General features: G+C 35.2%; 1 protein-coding gene and 1 long non-coding RNA gene across 7 annotated transcripts; one reads left to right on the top strand and one right to left on the bottom strand.

Annotated features, from left to right (window-relative positions):
- The first annotated feature begins 7,590 nt into the window (after positions 1 to 7,590).
- LOC149554317 (uncharacterized) lies at positions 7,591 to 12,447 on the top strand. The gene is made up of 2 exons (XR_016364351.1): positions 7,591 to 8,164; positions 10,915 to 12,447. It is a non-coding gene; the product is annotated as an uncharacterized LOC149554317 (long non-coding RNA).
- LOC149554316 (potassium channel KAT3-like) lies at positions 10,322 to 19,224 on the bottom strand. Of its 6 annotated transcripts, none has more exons than XM_089828434.1 (14): positions 18,980 to 19,224; positions 17,985 to 18,261; positions 17,682 to 17,900; positions 17,419 to 17,577; positions 17,232 to 17,289; positions 16,555 to 16,872; positions 16,154 to 16,393; positions 15,666 to 15,764; positions 15,490 to 15,522; positions 14,984 to 15,169; positions 13,917 to 14,108; positions 13,713 to 13,788; positions 10,955 to 11,695; positions 10,322 to 10,605 (listed from the first exon to the last, which is right to left on the bottom strand). In XM_089828434.1, the coding sequence occupies exons 2-14, from the start codon at positions 18,167 to 18,169 to the stop codon at positions 10,544 to 10,546; spliced, it is 2,568 nt and encodes an 855-aa protein (XP_089684560.1). In that variant the 5' UTR covers positions 18,170 to 18,261; positions 18,980 to 19,224; the 3' UTR covers positions 10,322 to 10,543. The 6 variants fall into 6 exon arrangements, with proteins under 6 accessions (XP_089684560.1, XP_089684558.1, XP_089684563.1 ...); XM_089828432.1 differs by having other exon boundaries at positions 10,322 to 10,595; XM_089828437.1 differs by having other exon boundaries at positions 17,419 to 17,503; positions 18,980 to 19,179.
- Between the last annotated feature and the right edge of the window lie 221 nt (positions 19,225 to 19,445).

Here is a 19,445-nt window from a genome sequence, read left to right as displayed (position 1 = left end):
AACTTACACCCTCTAGCTCATCATAATTATGGCTCAATTACAAAAAAACCTATTTTTTACATTGGCACGTATCCCAAGGTGGTCAAGAACTCTAACCCAAAAATCCAATAGTGGAACTATGAGAGTTGGAATCTCTATTTGACCCAAATGGGTATCTAGAAATGAAAAATATTAAATAGGAACTAACACTAAGCATACTTTTTTTGGGTGTACACCACTGGATGCTCTTGCATCAAACACCCAAGGTAGATTGAAAAGTGACCCTGTCACTTTATAACTAGTAGAGGAAAACCCAAATGGGAAACCTCCACTATAGATATCGAAGTTAAAACTTCTACTCATCATCCTTTCCACTTCACCAGGTATTCTTCATATTGCCTGTTTCTGGTACTCTGGCCCACACAACTATCCAAAATTTCTTCAATCTCTTCCTTCTCAAAAGTAGGGATTGGACATGGATCCAACATCAACTCCTCATTTACACTATCATCATGATATTTTGTTAAGTTTTCAATATTGAAAATAGGAGAAATGTGAATCCCATTTGGCAACTCCACCTCATATACATTTCCTAAGTCATGTTTCTTCAAAATTTTGCAAGGGCCAAATTTCTTCATCTTCAACTTATTGTAGGTACCCATTGGAAATCATTCCTTCCTCAAGTATACTATAACCAGATCCCTAACTTGGAACTCCTTATGTCTCCTCTTTTGATCTGCTCTAGCCTTATAATATAGGTTCATTTTGGTAACATGTGTATGTACCTCCTCATGTAGGTTCTTCATATGTTCAGCAAAGTCTTCTACCTCAGTGCTTGTCCTCTCCCTTTGCTCCATCTTCCTCAACTCTAGTGTAGTCCTTGGACTACTCCCATACACAATTTAGAATGGTGATCTATCAGTACTCCTATTCATAGAGTTATTGTAAGAAAATTCTACTTCTAGTAGAATCAAATCCTATCCCTTGGGCTTATCTCTTGCTAAACACTTCAGCAAATTACTCAGACTGATATTTACTCCTTCTATTTGTCCCTTAGTCTATGGATGATGTGCATAACTGAACTTCAATTCTATCTTCAACTTCTTCCACAAATTCCTCTAGAAATAACCAAAAAAATTAGTATCTCTATCAAAAAATAGTACTTTTTGGGAGACCATGTAGCCTCACCACCTCTCTAAAAAACAAATTTGTAATATGCATTGCATCATGAGTCTTGTGGCATGGAATGAAATGTGTCATCTTAGAGAACCTATCAACCACCACAAATACTAAGTCATTGCCCCTTTGTGTCCTTGGAAATCCAAGAACAAAATCCATACTTATGTCCTCCCAAGGCTTCAATGGAATAAGCAATGACGGATAGAGTCCAGTATTGTGACTAAATCCTTTGGCTGTCTGACATACTTGACAACCCTGCACAAACTTTTTCACATCCTATGACAATTGAGGCCAAAAATAGTGTTCTCCAATAATGGAAATGGTCTTACTTCGACCAAAGTCTCCTTTCATCCCCCCACTGTGCTTCTCCTTGATCAATTTTTCCCTCATGGAACTCCTTGGAATATACAATTGACTTCCCTTGAACAACATACCATCCTGAATCATGTAATCTAGCCTCCTAGTCCGGTCTAGAGCAACAAGTTCTTTACAAGCCTTCCAAGCCTCTACAAAGTCAAGATCCTTAGGGTACATATTCTTGAGTTCATTAAATCCAACCACTTCAACCTGCATTAATGTTAACAACAATTATCTCCTACTTAATGCATCTGCAACCCTATTAGACCTTCCGCTTATATGTTTCAATACAAATTTATAGCTTTTCATGAACTCTACCCATTTCAAATGTCTCTAATTCAATTTACATTACTTTATTTAAGTACTACAATGCTTGGTGATTAGTATACAAAATAAATTCTTTTGGTAACAAATAATGCCTCCATTTCTTTAAGGCCTGAACTATTGCATAGAACTCCTGATCATAAATAGAATACTTCTTTGCATCATTCAAATTTCCACTAAAATAGGCAATAGGCTTACCTTCTTGGCTCAACATAGCCCCAATAGCACTAGCACTATCATTGCAATCCACTTGGAACACTTTGTTGAAATCAAGAAGTACCAACACATGTTTCTTTGTCACCTTCTTCTTCAACTATTCAAAACTCCTTACAGTTCTTGTAGTCTACTTCAATTCTTTTCTATCCCCCCTTATTGTTTTAGTTAGGGGTGCACATATACCAGTGAAATTCCTAATGAACTTCCTATAAAACCTAGCCAGACTATGGAATGACCTCACCTTAGCGGTAGACCATGGGGTAGGTCATTCCACGATGACCTTCACCTTTTTTTGGTCCATTTTGAGACCCTCGACTGATACAAAAAACCCCAAATAGACTAACTCCCTTTTGAAAAAGCTACACTTCTTCAAATTAATCAACAATTTCTCTTCCCTCAACCTTTCAAGGAAACTATGAATGTGCAATAAATGTTCATCCAAAGGCTTACTAAAAATCAAAATATCATTCAGATAGACAATAACAAATTTTCTCAAAAATTTCTTTAGTACCTCATTCATAAGCCGCATGAAGGTCCATGGTGCATTGGTCAGTCCAAAGGGCATGACTAACCACTCATATAGATCATCCTTGGTCTTGAATGTAGTCTTCCATTCATCTCCCTCTCATATCCATATCTAATGATAGCCACTCTTGAGATCTATCTTTTTGAAGTACTGAGCTCCACTCAAATAGTCCATAAGATCATCCATCCTTTACATAAGAAATCAATCCTTGATGGTTGTTCTATTTATAGCCCAAAAGTCTATACACATTCTCCACTCTCCATCCATCTTTGGTGCCAACACTGTAGGTATTGCGCATGGACCCAAGCTCTCTCAGATTAAACCTTTTGTCAATAGTTCTTGAACTTGTCTATTTAGCTCCTCAGTCTCAATAGGAGTCATCCTATGAGAAGCCTTGTTAGGAAAACTAGCTTCAAGGACTAAATCTATTTGATGACTAATTTGCCTTATTGGTAGAAACCATTCTAGAACATTATCAAAGGTGACATCTCCATACTCACTTAATAGACCTAAAACTTCAAGTGGAACTTCACTACTACCTTCCTTATCCTTTTGTAGGAATTAAAGCATAACACATATGATGATGCTTCACGCCATCCAAAAAATTTCTTCCATCAACAAGACATACCCTAGCACTATTGCATACCTCTTCACCCTCTTTTATCAAGGGCTTCAATTTGTGGTGTACTCCATCCTTTGTCAAGAGTATGTATTTGCATGACCATCATGTATATCATGCCTATCAAACTACCACAACCTTCCCAACAATAAATGGCAGACATCCATTGGGATGATGTCACAAAGAGCCTTCTCCTGGTAACTCCTAATCTTGAACTTTACCAAATATTGCTCACTAACTAGGACCTTATGATCGTCCTACATGCAAGCAATCTAATAGGGTTGGGGGTGTTTCTCCCTGTTGACCTTTAGCTTTGAGACCATCTTCTCTGACACTGAGTTGTCAGTGCTTCTACCACTAACAACCACATCACAAAATTTACCCTCACACTTGCACTTGGTATGAAACAAACTCCTCCTTTGTCTAGGTTTAGTCTCACTGCTCAGTAAGACCCTTTCATTAACTAGAACATCTCCTCTTTTTACATCCTCTAAATGTGATGATTGTGTATCATCATCCGCATGAGCAACCCTTGCTTGACTATCAACTCTTTTGTCTATCCTTCCTTGATGTTGAGGGCATTCATAAGCACGATGACCTTCTTCATTGCAATGAAAATAGGTACCACGAAGGTCTCCTCATTTGGAACCTTGTCCACATTCTCTACCTCTTTCTCTCTGATCTCCAAAGTTTTGATCATGGGAGTGGTTGAAACCCTCGTTCATCTGGTTCTGGCTAGTACCCACATCTTCATTTTTCTTCTGGTTCTCATTTCGACCTCCAAACAACCTACCACCACCCCTTCCTCCTTGACTATGCCCTCTTTGCCTTCCATCAAAATTTTTGTTTAGCTTCTCCTCAACTTGCAAGGCAAACTAGTATCCCTCTTCAATGCTAGTCATTCTAACCAGACTTAACTCCTCCTGAATGCTAGGTCTCAACCCATTAAGGTAATAGGAAACCTTCTCCTTGTTTGCTTCTACATGCCCTGCCCTAATAAGGACTTGGTAAAATTTCTCTGTGTATTCCTAGATAGATTTTTCCACCTGCTTTAACCCTTGCATCTTCTTGGACAAATCAAGCTCGTAATCAACAGGAATGCATTGCTTCTTTAGTTTGTCCACCATGTGATACCATCTTGTGATTTTCTCCTTTCCTCTTCTATTTCTTTCTAACTGAATCTCTTGCCACCAGATTTTGTCATGGCCTTTGCAAACTTAACCCTATCAGGGTCCCCGATATCCTCATACTCAAAATATTCCTCTAGCTCATTGATCTAGTCAATCAACTCATCTAGGTTTAGATTTCCCAAAAACATGCTAACGTCAACTTTAGGTCTTTTCCCAAGCTTGGCAATGGCCCTAAAAAGCTTCTCCTCAACCTAGTATAGGACTTCTCCATCTACTTCCCCTTCTTGCCGAATATTTCCTCCTTCTTCATTTTCCTCCTCACTTTCGTCACTTATGACAATATTCATCCCTATACGGATATCCTCTTGCAATGCCTAAACTTGTCTTTGGAGGGCTCTAACCTCAGGAGGAACAACTTTGGCCCTTCCACCATACTCTCTTTGTGGAGGCATCTTCTTGCTATATCAAAACCCACAACCACATAGTCCTAGTGCAAACTACCTTACAGTCGGCAATCTATCTACACACTCAGGAAAACCCACTCTGATACCACTTGATGAGCATACAATACAAGACCAAAATAAACACAATAGGAAAAGGGAAATATTATTATCAGAAGTGATATGTTATTACATTCAATACAATGAAAATAGACCCAATGACATGCCCTAGGGGCTTTCAATGTTGTTTGATTCTGGAGGAAAACCCTCCTCCAGTACCTTCTCCCAAACTCCACCAAAAAATGCATAAAATTCACAATGCCATAAATGTCCTTAAGTAACCTAAATTAGGTTTAGGGTTAGGAATACATTATAGAATATGCCATTTGGCATCCATCACCAAAACAAAAGGTTCTGGAAAATATGTCAAAAGTCGGTGTAAAATTAGAATAAACTAGAAATGGTAGTCCAACTTTTGAGAGGCATAACTTTTGATCCGAAACTCTAATTGACGAACTGTTTACATTTCACAAAATCTGTCCAAGCGCTCTATAGCCCTATGCACCAACTTCACTCATCCCCCATTTTTTGGGTCTGTACGAGGTTGTTTAGTGCTTCAAATCTGACTTTGAAGTTCTCTTAGGGGGTCTCTAGGCAACTTAAAACTACAATAAATTTCAAACCATAAAGCCTTTTGACCTAATTCTTTTTCTGGAGTGCTTTAATTAAAAGTATAATCATCCCTCCAACTTACACCCTCTAACTCATCATAATTATTGCTCGATTACAAAATAACCTATTTTTTGCATTGACATGTATTCCAAGGTGCTAAAAAACTCTAACCCAAAAAACCAATAGTGGAACTATGAAAGATGGAATCTCTATTTGACCCAAATGGGCATCTAGAAATGAAAAGACATTAAACAAAAACTAACACTAAGCATTTTTTTTTTGGGTGATTAAGGATTTCCCTTCCACCATTGGATGCTCCTACATCACTCTTATTATCTTCAAAAGTATGCAATTATAAATTTTAGAAATATACCATGCACAACTACTTGGGTGTTTTCCTTACAATATTCTGCAAGCTAGAGCCACCAATAACCACCTACAACTACCTTAGACAACCCTACACGCCTTCATTATCTAGACAAATTTCTACTGCCCATGAAGGTTCTAGAAATTTTGTCCTAACCCTTGAGGCTGCCCAACCCAACATTATTTTATTTTTCATGTTTTATTACATTAGAGTCAGCCCAAATAATTTTATTTTTAGATTTTCATGTAGCCCAACTTTTAGAGACCATAACATTTTAACCATAGCTTCAATTGACTATGATAACCACTTTTCAGAAACAACACCTCCTAAACTACAATGCCTTGATGTGTAAGCGATAGTAATCGGGGTTCAACCTTGTTTCAAAGCCTCTAAGGCCTTCGAAATTGAGTTCAAAGATTTTGTACCAAAAATTCTCAATAACTTCACCAATATAGATGGAATTGCAATGAAACTTAACTGGCAGACTGATATATCTAAGATGAGCCTCCACCTTTGAAATTAGAACATTCTAAGTTCGAATGACCAATTTACTAAAAAAAGTAAGTTTGCACAAATAACAACTCTGCACTAAAACACCCTTAAAGACAAAACAAAAATATTTGTGGGTGATGCAAGATTGCCCTTACACCTAGAATGCTCATGCATAAATAATGAAGACAAATTTTACAACATTAACAATGAAGCAACAATTTGTTTTTTTGGGTGAAGTTTCAAAGAATATACATGGAAAGGCATTTTCAAAATCCATGATTCAATGCTTCTACAAATTCTAGAGCTAATATTAGGAGACAAATTCTTGAGACACATCATAGGTACTGGGTCAATGCTGACATTATTTGAATGCTTTTAGCATGGGGTTTTGAATTTGATTCGAAGGTAGAGGTTGAATAGGTTGTAAAAGAATGTTTAGAAGAGGAGTGGGTCTTTTGATGGTGTCTATGGTATCGAGGAAAATAAATTGAGATGATGAGGGAAATGACATGTTGTTGATGTAAGGGACGATGAGCTCAATCTGTTTATAATTTAGTGCCAAAGCTCCTGTGAGGATTGTAGGTCAAAGGTAGAAGTGGAGTGGGAGTGTCTCCTTGAGTATCTGTTGGAAATAGAGAAATTGACTTAGGCCAATACAAAAGGGAAGAAAATAGAAGGCATGATCGCACTAGTGCTTGAGTCATTCAATTTTTGCATAAATGGCCTTGGACAAGTAAATACCACAAACAACAAAGGGAAGGCGTTAGCTTCTTAAGTTGAATGCCCTTTTTCTTATAAATTTTATTATCTTGTAGTTTCTTTTACTATTGAATTGATTGTCTATAAGGTAGTCTTATCCATAATAGCAACTTTTAGTAAAATTGTGAATCAATATAGTGGAGCAATAGTTAAATATCTATTATGCACAAGAATGGTATGGGTGAAAAGGTTGTGGAAGGTGGAAATATTTGCAAGTGGTCATATGGAACAAGTGCTAGTGTTGAGTGATGCTAGTATTTGGGGCAGTGAGTAGGGTGACTTTTGAACTTTCTATATGAATATGTAAATTTATATTATATATTATATTAATAAAATAACACATTTTCTTAGATAAAAAATAAAGATAAAAATAATATTCTACAAAATTATTTTCTCAGAATCATAAATTTTCTCTAATTTTTTTGAAATAATTAATTATCTTATAATTTCTAGTTGAAAACGGTTTTGTGAACCTATTAAAGTATACTTATTTGTTCAGAATATAAACAGAAAATTTTAAAACCTAATTGATTCATTAACGATAACTATGAACTCATCAAAATCGCAGTATTCCCAGGATTTTTATGAAAATATGGCCGCTGGAAGAGAGCATTCAACATCCTTGTTCGACAGTTTTTGTAAAATGAAATTATTGGATGCAAACCCTTGTTTGACGGAATGTCTCTTGATGCTTTAGCAGAAGGCAATCTGGAAAGGCCGAACTCTCTGCTCAAAATGGAAGCGTTTGAGGAAGGGCAATATTTTATTTTTCAAAAATTATGCCTTCGCCTCTAAAATCAGAATCAGTGACGAGAAGAAACTTATTTTCTGGAACACGCTCATATATGCAATTTCATGGGAAAATTGTGGTCCAAACGATCCGAATTACAGGAGTGGATCTCAGAAAATTGACTAGGGTTTGGTAAATGAAATTTATATTTACACCTCGGTGTTTTTAGTTGCGAATTTGAATCTTTTCAGTAACGAGAAGGTGGCTTTGAAGTTTGGACAGTGTTACGAGGGAAGAATTTCTGTGCGTCAAACCCTGGCCTCCATTCTTCAACCTACAAACTACATCTGTTTCTGCTACTAAATGTTGAAAAGGTACTCGCAGAGCTCTATCATTTTTTATGTAGCTCAAATAATGATGAAAAGTGAATTAAATTAGATATCTAAAACTGACATTCTGTAATCTATTATTTATAATCACTTTCCAATTGTAATTATTGTTAGTCTAAATCAAATAATTATCTACTTCTAATAGTTTATTCTGGATGAACAACTTAAATCCTTGTTCTAAAAGTTCAATAAATGTACTTTAGCTTTTCCACAGAGATTGAGTTAAATAGTCATTTAATTATTCACTTGTACATCCCTTGGTCAATTCCTCAACATTCCCACTTGTATATTATATATAAAGACATGCCACATGTCCCACCACTTGTATATCGTATATAAATACATGCCACATATGACAAGGTATTGGACCATTTTACATGGGTCTAGTCTCTACCCATTCCTCATATTCAATTTTAAATTCATCCAAGAGTACTGAAAGTCTCCCTTCCATCTCACTACACCACTTCTCCCAAGGAAAATCCCCAACTTTGATTTTCTTTTCAATCCCTCTCCCTCCATCCCCTCCAACCACATAAGGACATTTGTTCTTCTCTCATCTTCTCATAGCCCTCAACAAATGTGAAGCATCAATTTTTTATTTGTATCTTAGTCATCCATCCAATCCTTCAAAATTCTACAAATTTGATGTCCACCTAAACCTTTTTATAGTTGCCTCCTATGTAACTTTTGGTGACACCAAAACAACTTTTGGGGCCAATACATCTCACATCCAACTATCCATAACCACAACCACCTCATCTTGTTTATGGTCCTGGTATAGACTTCCACTTGTTTTTTCATCAATGTTTTACCAACATTTATAGTTCATGGAAGTGTTGCATTTATTTTAAGTAGAAGACGTTAATTTATCATTTTATCTTGTTTTTATTGTTCAAAATTTTATGAACATAATACAAATATCAGAATTATAAAATGTATATTCTAATATCTATTTATAAAAGCAACATAAATATATAATATATGATATATACACAAATAAATAGAATAGAAGTGATTGACAAATCTTCTAAAAATACAATAAAATGACATACAAAAATGTGTAATTAAAAATAAAAGGATTGATCTTTGAATTAAATAATTCTAGAATAAAATAAATTAACTCTTAAAAATAGCTTCAGTTTGATATATTTTGACATTCTATAAATAAATGTATGCTACTATAGCTATGTTAAATATATTCATTTAAAAAAGAATAACAATAAGTTAATTTATTTATGCAAAAAATTATTTTATTTTACTTTAAATATATATTTTGTTTTGTTTACATCATCTACCGTATTTAGGGTACCAATCACTTAATTTATTTAAAACATTTGATAAATATCATACTCACTTTATAATAATTTTAATTTATATTTAAATAAAAACAACTTTTAAATACATCTTATAAATGTATTAAATTTATATTTTAGAAAATTACCTCTTTAATATATAAATTGATTTAATAATAAAATATTTTTACATAAAAATTAATAATTATTAGCAATACAAAAATAATTTAAAAATATCTTATTTAAGTAAATAAATATTTGTTATATTTTACCTATTTAATAAATCTTTTAATTAATAAAATTTATTTTTTAATAAATTATAAAATTTTATTGTATTTCTTTTTTATAAGCAAGAGGCTGAAGTCAAGATTTAATTAATATTTACAAAATGTACAATCCTTACTCAAAGGGTCCTTCAATTTTGCTCTATGAAGATTTATAACTATAGTATAAAGATATTCACTCTGAGGCTGCAGCTGATTAATTAAACTTTATACTTAATGGCCAGCTACGACTTCCTGGAAAACCAAAAAAAACCTTCCTCAAGAAACCAATAGTCGATCTTTAGTAGATCTTTTTGATACGTTGGACAAAATGGTTAATAAGAGAAATTGACCATGAAATATATGCATATAAGAAAATATGCATTACCATTTTCATTCTTTAAACAATCCCTCCTCCACTCAACTTCTAGCTATCCATACTGAACATTTACGTGAAAATATCTTGTTAAATTTTGAACTTATTTATTTTAATTTAATATTATTTTTTAAATATCTTTAAGATTGAGCTTATTTGAAGATGTCCGTGATAACAAGTGACGAAAGGTTTTGCTCAAACGAATAGAAGATTTAGATCAGATATAAACCTCAATTACTTTTATTTTATATACATGGTCTAGACACAGACAATGACATGTCTAATGTATTCCATATAGTCAAAAACATCACACATATCATCATATTGCCACCTAAGACAAGACATGCATGATTGGAAGCTTCATAAAAATATCTAGTCATCCTCCACAAGAAAGAGATGATCATTGTCTCTGATGGCATCCACATCAACAATCTCAGCACCATCTATGTTCAACACTTTGGTTGGACAATAACCAAACTTCGTCCCTGCATACATCTACCATGTGTCAATTCAAATCTATTCAATCTATGTTTCGTACTGAAGTCGAGAAATACTAATGATATGAAATACTTTGAGATTAGAAGTACCAAGGATTGGAGTGCAGCGGTAGTGGAGATGTGTTTATTTGGTGGTTTCTATATTTGGCTGCATAATCAAGTTTTTTCCGAAAAACTGATAATGCAGTCTAATTCAGAAACCATTAACTTAGTGCATTCAGTAGATTTTAAAATACTTTTTCATTCTATTAAGATTACTGTGGATTGTTGAATTGTAAAAGTAATTTTAAAATGTTTTTTCTAACAGAACATAATTAGGTACCAAGGAATCTTACAGAGGAACACACCTGCCACTTTTAGGAGTTCTTCCAATGAGTTGGGAAGGGCAACTAACTTTCCTGTCTTTGTGAAAGGTAAGTTATGATTGGTGGGATGGTGACAGTAGATCACTACTCTGAGGGGAGTAAGATTTAAACCTCTTCTTGATCTTTGTCTGCATGTGCCCAGTTCTCTCAGCTCTGTTCCCGTGGCATCATAACTGTCATAACTGCTATGTGATCTAGTGAACTGTGCCCTGTTTGATATTGAAGACTTGAAACTTGGTCTGTAAAGTTCTCTTGCAGGATATACCCTGCAATCATGGTGTTCCTCCTCTCCTTGAGACCTGCTACTTCTTATATGTGTTTCTAGGAAATGAATCCTGTGATCCAATTCAGAGGTCTGAGATTGATCATTAAGTGCTGCAAAGAGTTGTTCATGACTTTGTAGCAGGGCTCTTGGACTTCGACCTTTTGAGTCAGGTTTGTCAATGTCCGCACCATTCTGAAGGAGGAAATTCACTGTTTCAGGACATTCCTTTTCTATGGCTACGTGGAGAGCCGTCAAGCCTTCATGGTTAGTAGCATTAATATCTACTCCGTAGTACAGCAACTCCATAACTACATCAAGATCTTTTCTCTCAGTTGCCAAGCACAAAAACTTTCCTGCATTGTCTGGATCAAATCTTGCACCACTTTCATATAGTAGTCTTGCTACAGATCTGTGCTTCCCCGCGATTGCCTCCCATAGTGGAGTATTCCCATATTCATCTGTTCAGACATCAAGGCAAAATCCAATATCAGAACTTAAACAAGGTTTCTTATTAGGGCTATTTGCAGTCTTTATGATTCACAGGGTTCCTAAATATTTTATATATTTACTGTACAATAGCTTTCTAGACATTGCGAACTTGGATAACACCCTTTAATATATTTTTAAGAGAGGGAAGAAACACCCTTTAAATATAAGTTTACAGATCTCGGATCTACTTTTATACCCATCATGATGAAAAATAATCCAACAAAGCCCTTGACCACAATCCTCCAGCTTTTAAAAACCCCACTACAACATAACCTAACCTAACTGATATTCCAAGGCACTCCCTACTGAGAGTACAACAGATGCACATCTCAGTCCAAGCAGAATTACTATTAGACTATTAGTGGCTATCAAGGCATCTAAATAATAATTTGTGAATACAGTATATAGGATCGGGATGTTGGAGATTGTAGCTGCGATATAGATCTTTATTTCTGGAAGTTAATACCATTGTGGTCACCTTCAGCTGAAAAGGACATTTATGATATATTGTAATATTAAATATTAAGACATGTCATACAACATGTGTTGAAGAATGGAAATACGAAGAGTTGTATTTGAAAATAAAGACTCATATTTTGGGACACTCAAAAGATCTTCCATTGCAATGTGAAGAGTCCCTCTTGTTTTATATATATCGCTTCAAGCGAAAGGCATTGTATTCTTGAATTTATATTATCAATAAAATAATCTTTATTGTGTGGCTGGACTTTTCCCTTCATCTTAGAAGGGTTTTCCCAAAGCAACTTCTGACATTTGTTCTAAAGTTATGTCTCTCTTATTACTGTTTATCATTTATTTCTGGACTAATTCCAATACAGAACCCTCAACAACTGTGCTTCTTGGTCTAAAATCAATTACTACCCATTATAAGGATCAAACACTGTATCGGATACTTTTTTACAGCTCGCTCTGTGCAATCTGTGCCTGCTCAGCCAATACAATATTCATGGTAGGAAAGGAACATATAACTTTAGTTGACTGGGAGAAGCTCACGTAGTAGACACGAATGAACTTTTCCAAAATAATTTACCAGAAAAAAAGAGTAATTTCAATTTATCAAAACAAACATCTGACACAAAAAAAGTTTAATTTGATTACGTGGAGGCTTGAATTTTGGACTTACAAATTTTTGAGTCTGTTCGCTATCAGGTACAAGAATTTCACCTGTTGTGGGAAATGGAGGGCACCCGAATGCACTTTGATTTTTCCTTCATGTCAGGTAACCTCATGTGGTTTAGAATTGAACACGGTTTGAATGTGAATTCTCTTTGGTACCACATAATTTCAAATTTTATTATTTTGGTTGCATGAAGTGTAAATGTGGTGCAAGATGTCTGGAGCGATTCGTACCATTATATCATGCTAATGAAAAAACTCATACCACACATTCATTCAATCAAGCATACCTAGAAAAGTGAAGAAAAAATGAAGAGTAAAATATTGGCCAAACCAAAACTTCTCAAACTTGATAATGAGAAACAGAAGCAACATAGATTTATGTCACGTTGAAGAGGCAGAGACAACAACTCACAACGTTCAACCAAGATAGTTAAAAAATATATGATAGAAGTTGCATGGGAATTCTTATATCCCAGTTTCATTTTTAGGAACCCATGATTAAAAGCTTAGTTTCTTTCAAAACATTTAGTGCCAGGTCTGTGATCAAGTGCCCTTAATACGAAGAGTAGATTTCAAGCCATATTTTTACGAAACATGCCATTGATATTTTGACCATGCCTTGCATACGTTTGGTTTCCAACTCAAGTTTTTGATGCTATGTCATTCCAAATAGCTACTAAGTTTACTTCTCTGTGTCTCTGATAGTCTTCAGTTAGTACTACACATGTTCAAATCGTTCCTAAAGTGACATTTTAAGAATGTTAGCAGTGTCCTGCTGGTTTGGCTTTATTATTGCAGATTTTAACTAGACAAGCAAGAATTAGGAAACTTGAATCAAATATGTACCTTTTTGGTTAACATCTGCTCCAAACTTCGATAGGAGAAACACACACTCTCTGGAACCTCTGGCAGCAGCAATATGCTGTTGATCCACCATAGGAAGCATTAGACTTCTCTAGTCCATTGCATATGCATAAATGAGCAAGATACAGTAAATATCAAGAACATCAATAGTCAATGAGATATTAAGAACAAATAAGCAGAATTTACCAGCGGTGTACGTCCTTTTGAATCTCCTACATTTGGATCCATCCCCAAATTCAGCAACTCTTCCATTTGTTGACTGTGTCCTCTAGAAGAAAGAAAACAGAGGTTTGAAGGCATGTTCACATTCTCACGCGAAAACATATTTTCCATTTCAATTATAAGGTCTTCAAAACTTGGATTTGAATCCTTCAAGTGCTGCCAATAAATGAAAAGATTGACCAACTGTTAATTGATTGTTTGGTGGGAAGAATCTTCAAATTGAATGGAACAGATTTTGGTTAGAAAATATTTTCTTGTGATAGTCATTATGGGCATTATACACGTTGGTGCTTTTACCAAGGTAATTCAGAACACGAAAAAATAATTCTATTGAACTGCACTTTGAAATATCGGTTGAGAATGGGTACAAATAGTATGAGTTGTAGTTTTTTCCATCTAAGTATGCAGACATTGCTAATTGTTTCCATTACTGATTCAAAAAAAAGCATTGGACTTTCGAGTTTTAATTTTTGATCATAATGGTCTTCATTTAGAGATGGTTATGGAAGTCTACCAAGGTGTCAGACACTTTTGGGAAGTCCTCTCCCTTAATACTCCCATGGTTGGGGAGCTGATCACGATTTTAAACTTTATTTAGGTAAGCATTCTGTGCACTATAATATTACGAAGAAAGACAACAATTGGACAGCCTGTTTTTCTTATAACATCTATGGAAAACAAACGCATTATGAAACACTGTATTACCACGGTTAATAGTGGATATTATTACTAAAAGATGCTAATAAGTTACGATTATGTGTTCCCAGAGAGTGGCAACGAAATATACATGATGAACGCTGGGACTCAGACTGTTTGAGCCTTTGAGGCAGTATATTTGTTTTGTTAAGGGTTCTTTTAGTCATTATCGACTAGTCATTTCCAAGCTTGTTAGTGTACACGGTCTGAATATATGTTCTTTAAAATGCAGTTTTCTTTGTGTGCATTTTATTTGGAGATGACATGGAAAGCTACATATTTATATGCATATCTTAAAGGAAATAATAAATATTAGGTTATGGAGAAACAAAAACCTGAAGAAAGTTCTTTAAAATTATCCTGCCATCGTTTGGCTTGTTTTGAATTGTGTCCAACAACGCATTTCGATTCAAACGCAAAAGTTGAGAGAGCTTCTCTGTTCGCACAGTATAGGGCTGTGAGGTATTGCAGAGGACCCCAATTTCGCCAAATATTTCCCCTTCTCTTAGACTTGCTATGACCTGTACTTTGTGAAATACAACAAATTTGTAAGGTCGCAAAACCGTGCAGAATTGTTGTAACGTGACAGTTTAATAGACGGAAAGAACAAAGAAGACATCACAGATGTAATTTTCTCACTCTAACTTCTGTGATCTATGTATAACTTCAGATCATTTTCATCTTGGTCTAGTCTGATATCAGAAATGGACATGAAGACAAATGTGAAACACGTCAAGGTTCTTATTTAAAATCGCCATTATCATAACTAAATTGCTCGAGTATTCAACCATCATAGAATAAATTAATTATGAAATATGGAACAAGAGCTGATTAATGTTACCTCTTCATTTCCATTCTTAGAAGCAATCTCATCCTACAAAGAAAACAAAAATAGATTAACGAATAGAGTTTGTGGAGTGTGAGTACACAAGCTAATTTGCAAAGTAGATGAAAATAGCAACAGCGAGTACCACACGAAAGACAAAATAAATTTGTAGTTGCAAACAATCTACTTACCACTTTCCCTGATACCAGTATGTAGATGTCACTAGGTGCATCACTTTGAAGAACAATGTCTTCTTTTGGGGGGAAGTATTCTGGTTTCATTTCTGTGACCTTAATTTACAAGATCAAAAGTTAGAATTGAACCTTCGTATCTGTAATAGTTTTCTAGCCATTTTTATCGATTCAATTGGAATAAAAAGCTTTTTAAGTCCTTGACATCTACACACTCAAAGCACATATACCCATCCATAAGACAAATATGCTTGTTTCTGAACCCCTTGCGTCTATAAAGAGCAAAGTATGTAACCGATTTATGTTTATAGGAGAAAAATGTTTGTTTATAGATCGACATTTATAGAATCGGCTTATGTAGTGCGCATTTGAGTATACAAAACTTGCTTGTAGTCATTAAGCTTTAATGTCTGTAAATTGTAAACTACAACAGAACTCTTGTAAATTATAAATTGGAAATCTGATCTCTCTAATACAAAAGAACTCACCAGCTTTAGCAGCAACTCAGGAGAAATGCCTCGGAATAGATACACAGATTGTACTGTTGGTAGAAATAAGTATTGTGCAATGTTTGTTCTGATGGCCTTTGGAAGTTCCTCTATAATTTCTTGCTGTCTCAAGCTCTCTGTTCTGAACTTCAGGCACATATATGATAAGATATGTTCCCTAAGCATTGGCGGGAGGTGATTCCTATCTGCAAAGCTCGAGGCTGCTTGGATGCTGTTTCTCTGCCAGAAGGAAAATAAAACAGGAAAAATCCTCAGGATGTAAAAATTACTTTCATCTTTTCTCTTATACCAGCGGTTAGACTTTACCAAATGTATTTTATAAAGTAGTTGATGAATGGTGTATGGAATATCAACAAAACCATTTATCTATCAAAACTTACAAAATGCATTGTGCGGCTACTACTCTCCACCACCAGATTAGTCATATTACCAATCAAGTATGCTGTGAGACCCAAATTGAATAGCATGTAAAATATGTCAAATATCATTTCCCTTGAATTCACTGCATGGAGATCTCCATATCCAACTGTGGTTAATGTTGTAATGGACCAATAAATGGCGGATATGTAGCGTACGAAGAAGCTTTTCTTCCTAAAGTCAGGGATAGCAGAACCTATCCATGTCTTGTTGGGATTAGGATAGCGGTCTGCGAGCAAATAATACATACACCCAGCACAGTGTACGGCAAAAAGTGTCACCTGCAAAGTTGCAAACCAGAAAAAAATAAAAAAGTGAATGAAAACTGGATCGGTCTAAATCATTGATGCCACTGTGGTCATTTGATAGAAACCTGGTGCAGTCATATAGGAAATAACATTTATCTACAACTTTTGTATCTCTAAATCTCTAAGAATATGGGTATTACTCAGCAGTATATTGTGCACAGGAAGGAAAAGAATATTTAGGAGCCCATGGTCACATACGTTTTGAACATGCAATTACCAATTGACCCTCATTGTCTAAACTTCATACAATTCTATGCACACTCCTCAACCAACAGCCAAGAACGCATAATATAAAAATATCATATCTACTGATTTGTTAAGATGGTACTTACACAGATTAGCCTTGCACATCTAACCCAAAAGTAGTTGAACCTTATATCTTTTTCAAGCCTGTAGGAAACATATTATATTGATAGTTATACTCGGTTGCTTCAATGTTCAGACCCAACGACCAGACTGATGCAGTCATATTTAATCCTAATTATCTAAAACAACCCTCTGCAAATTGTGAACATTCACCTCGTGAAAAGGGCTTTCACTCTCCTCAAGCGCCAGAGGCGGAGCATGTTAAGCAAGCTGTATGCAAGACCAGAACCAATCTTCCCTGTAAAGAGGTAGCTAAAGGCCTCAAATGGAATTGTAGAAGAGATATCAAATATGAACCATGTGGAAATATACCTGCAAAGATAGTATTCAAGCTAATACAAACCCATCTGCAAGGAAATAGATATACGTACAGCTTAATAGGATCCCCACAAACACAAAAATCTCGACTTGATTACCTGAGTGCTATCTGCTTTGGATTATCTATTATGATCTGTGAATTCTCATCAATGTATGCCAGAAAGAATGTGACAACAATGTCAATAGCAAAAAATGCGTCTACAACAGTGCCAGCAATGCAAAGCTTCCCCCATCTTTGTACATCAATAAAGCCTATCTGAAATGGATATACCCATGCACAGTATGCAACCAAAGCAATCAAAAATGTCTCCCACCACCTGATACCACACGAACAAACTTCCTTTGGTTATATGTATGACAGTACATAAATGTAACATTGAAAATATACAACTTTAATCTACCTGTAAGTAGAGTCATATGGAGAAATTATATATTTTCTTATATGGGTCTGAATGTGGCCTCTTGCCCCAAGAGGAGGCAGTAATAGACTAGAAAAATGGTAATCAGAGGCATGATCTCCTTTCTCTTTTTCTGTGTAAAATTTCGAGTCACAGCCAAAGCTTATGCAATGAGTTGTGGGTATCATCTCAATATTATCTTCTGCCAACTTGAAGTCATTCGCTAAGAAAATAGTGTAGTCCCTGTTATATCCCACGTGTTTCTCAGTCTTAGGTTTTCCTGTCAACTCCAAAAGTAAACAATCATTTAACAGTGCTACAAAACGCACAAGCATCAAAACTAAAATAACAGCTCTATGTCTATGTTCGCATACGCCTATGTAACATATTATATATTCTATCTCTACATGGATTTACACCATTTTATGAAAAATGAAAAGCTTGGTAAACTATAACACTTAGTCAATTACATGATGCATCTAAATTCGAACAAGATTATAGATATAGGAATGCAAATCATTGATACCTCTGCGACAATATTTTATTCTACCGTTCAGAAGAGTTATTAGCACATCAAAGATTTGCCTTCTTTTAAAACAATACTATGCAGAGAATGAGCTTATTCATGACACCCAGTTTAGAACTATCAACATAGAAATACAGATTTTTGATATCTACACTATGAGCTTTATAAAAGCTATCCATGAGTCAAGAAAGCTTTGCCTTAAATTAGAGAAATACCATGTGCAGAAAGAGTCAAGAGAGCTTCTGTGAAATACAAATTAAGTACAGAACTAGCCTATTCATGGAAACCGCATTGTTCAACATACATATCACGGCCAATAATTGAAGTTATACCAAATTTACAAAGTTGCCCCTACGGACATTTTTATTTAGATATTCTAATGCTAGCCTCACTCAAACCTATGACGATTTTCTTAGAAATATTTCACAAGCAAACTCTATCACAAACGTGATTCTGAAGAGAGAGAAATTACTCGTGTCTCAACAGCAGTCTATGGCACCCAAATGGGTATTGCTTCAGAGGATTGCATGCAAGCAGAGCTAACAAGGTTGTCTCCAATAGTATCAAGACAAAAGTATGAGCGGAAGAGTTCAAAGCTTGAATTACATGTAACACATAAGAGCCTTGAAGGAGCTTATACAAGCAATAATCCCAATTCCAGAGAATTGTGTTAATGGAAAGCAAGTAAAGCGTACTGTTTTATAGACATGAGGCCATACTGAAGAGTGGAGTCGGAGCTTAGTATGTAAGAATGTACATATGTATTGCTTGGCTTGTTACGATTGGACTGGTTCATGGGTGTTTTCAATTTTGATTCCACAAGAAGGTGATTGTATATGAAGGACCCACTTGTGAAAAGGAACAAGAATTACAGCAGATACTACAGGACCAGTTTCGATGCCAATCCAAAAAGTGGGGTCCCCTGTCTAATGCAGAGA

Source organism: Cupressus sempervirens, chromosome 5 (genome assembly GCF_028749045.1).
Source record: "Cupressus sempervirens isolate cs-2001-9-10 chromosome 5, ASM2874904v1, whole genome shotgun sequence".
NCBI classification, from domain to species: Eukaryota; Viridiplantae; Streptophyta; class Pinopsida; order Cupressales; family Cupressaceae; genus Cupressus; species Cupressus sempervirens.
Note: the sequence above shows the minus strand (reverse complement) of the source record. Positions and strands in the feature narration are given on the sequence as shown.

Excerpts from the sequence above, each read along its gene's own strand:
- LOC149554316 (XM_089828432.1), bottom strand. The coding sequence starts at position 18,169 with ATGATACCCACAACTCATTGCATAAGCTTTGGCTGTGACTCGAAATTT. Across the intron at positions 15,765-16,153 it reads CTGAGTTGCTGCTAAAGCTG|GTCACAGAAATGAAACCAGA; the intron begins GTGAGTTCTTTT and ends TTGTAAATTAAG. Across the intron at positions 15,170-15,489 it reads CTAAGAATGGAAATGAAGAG|GTCATAGCAAGTCTAAGAGA; the intron begins GTAACATTAATC and ends CACAAAGTACAG.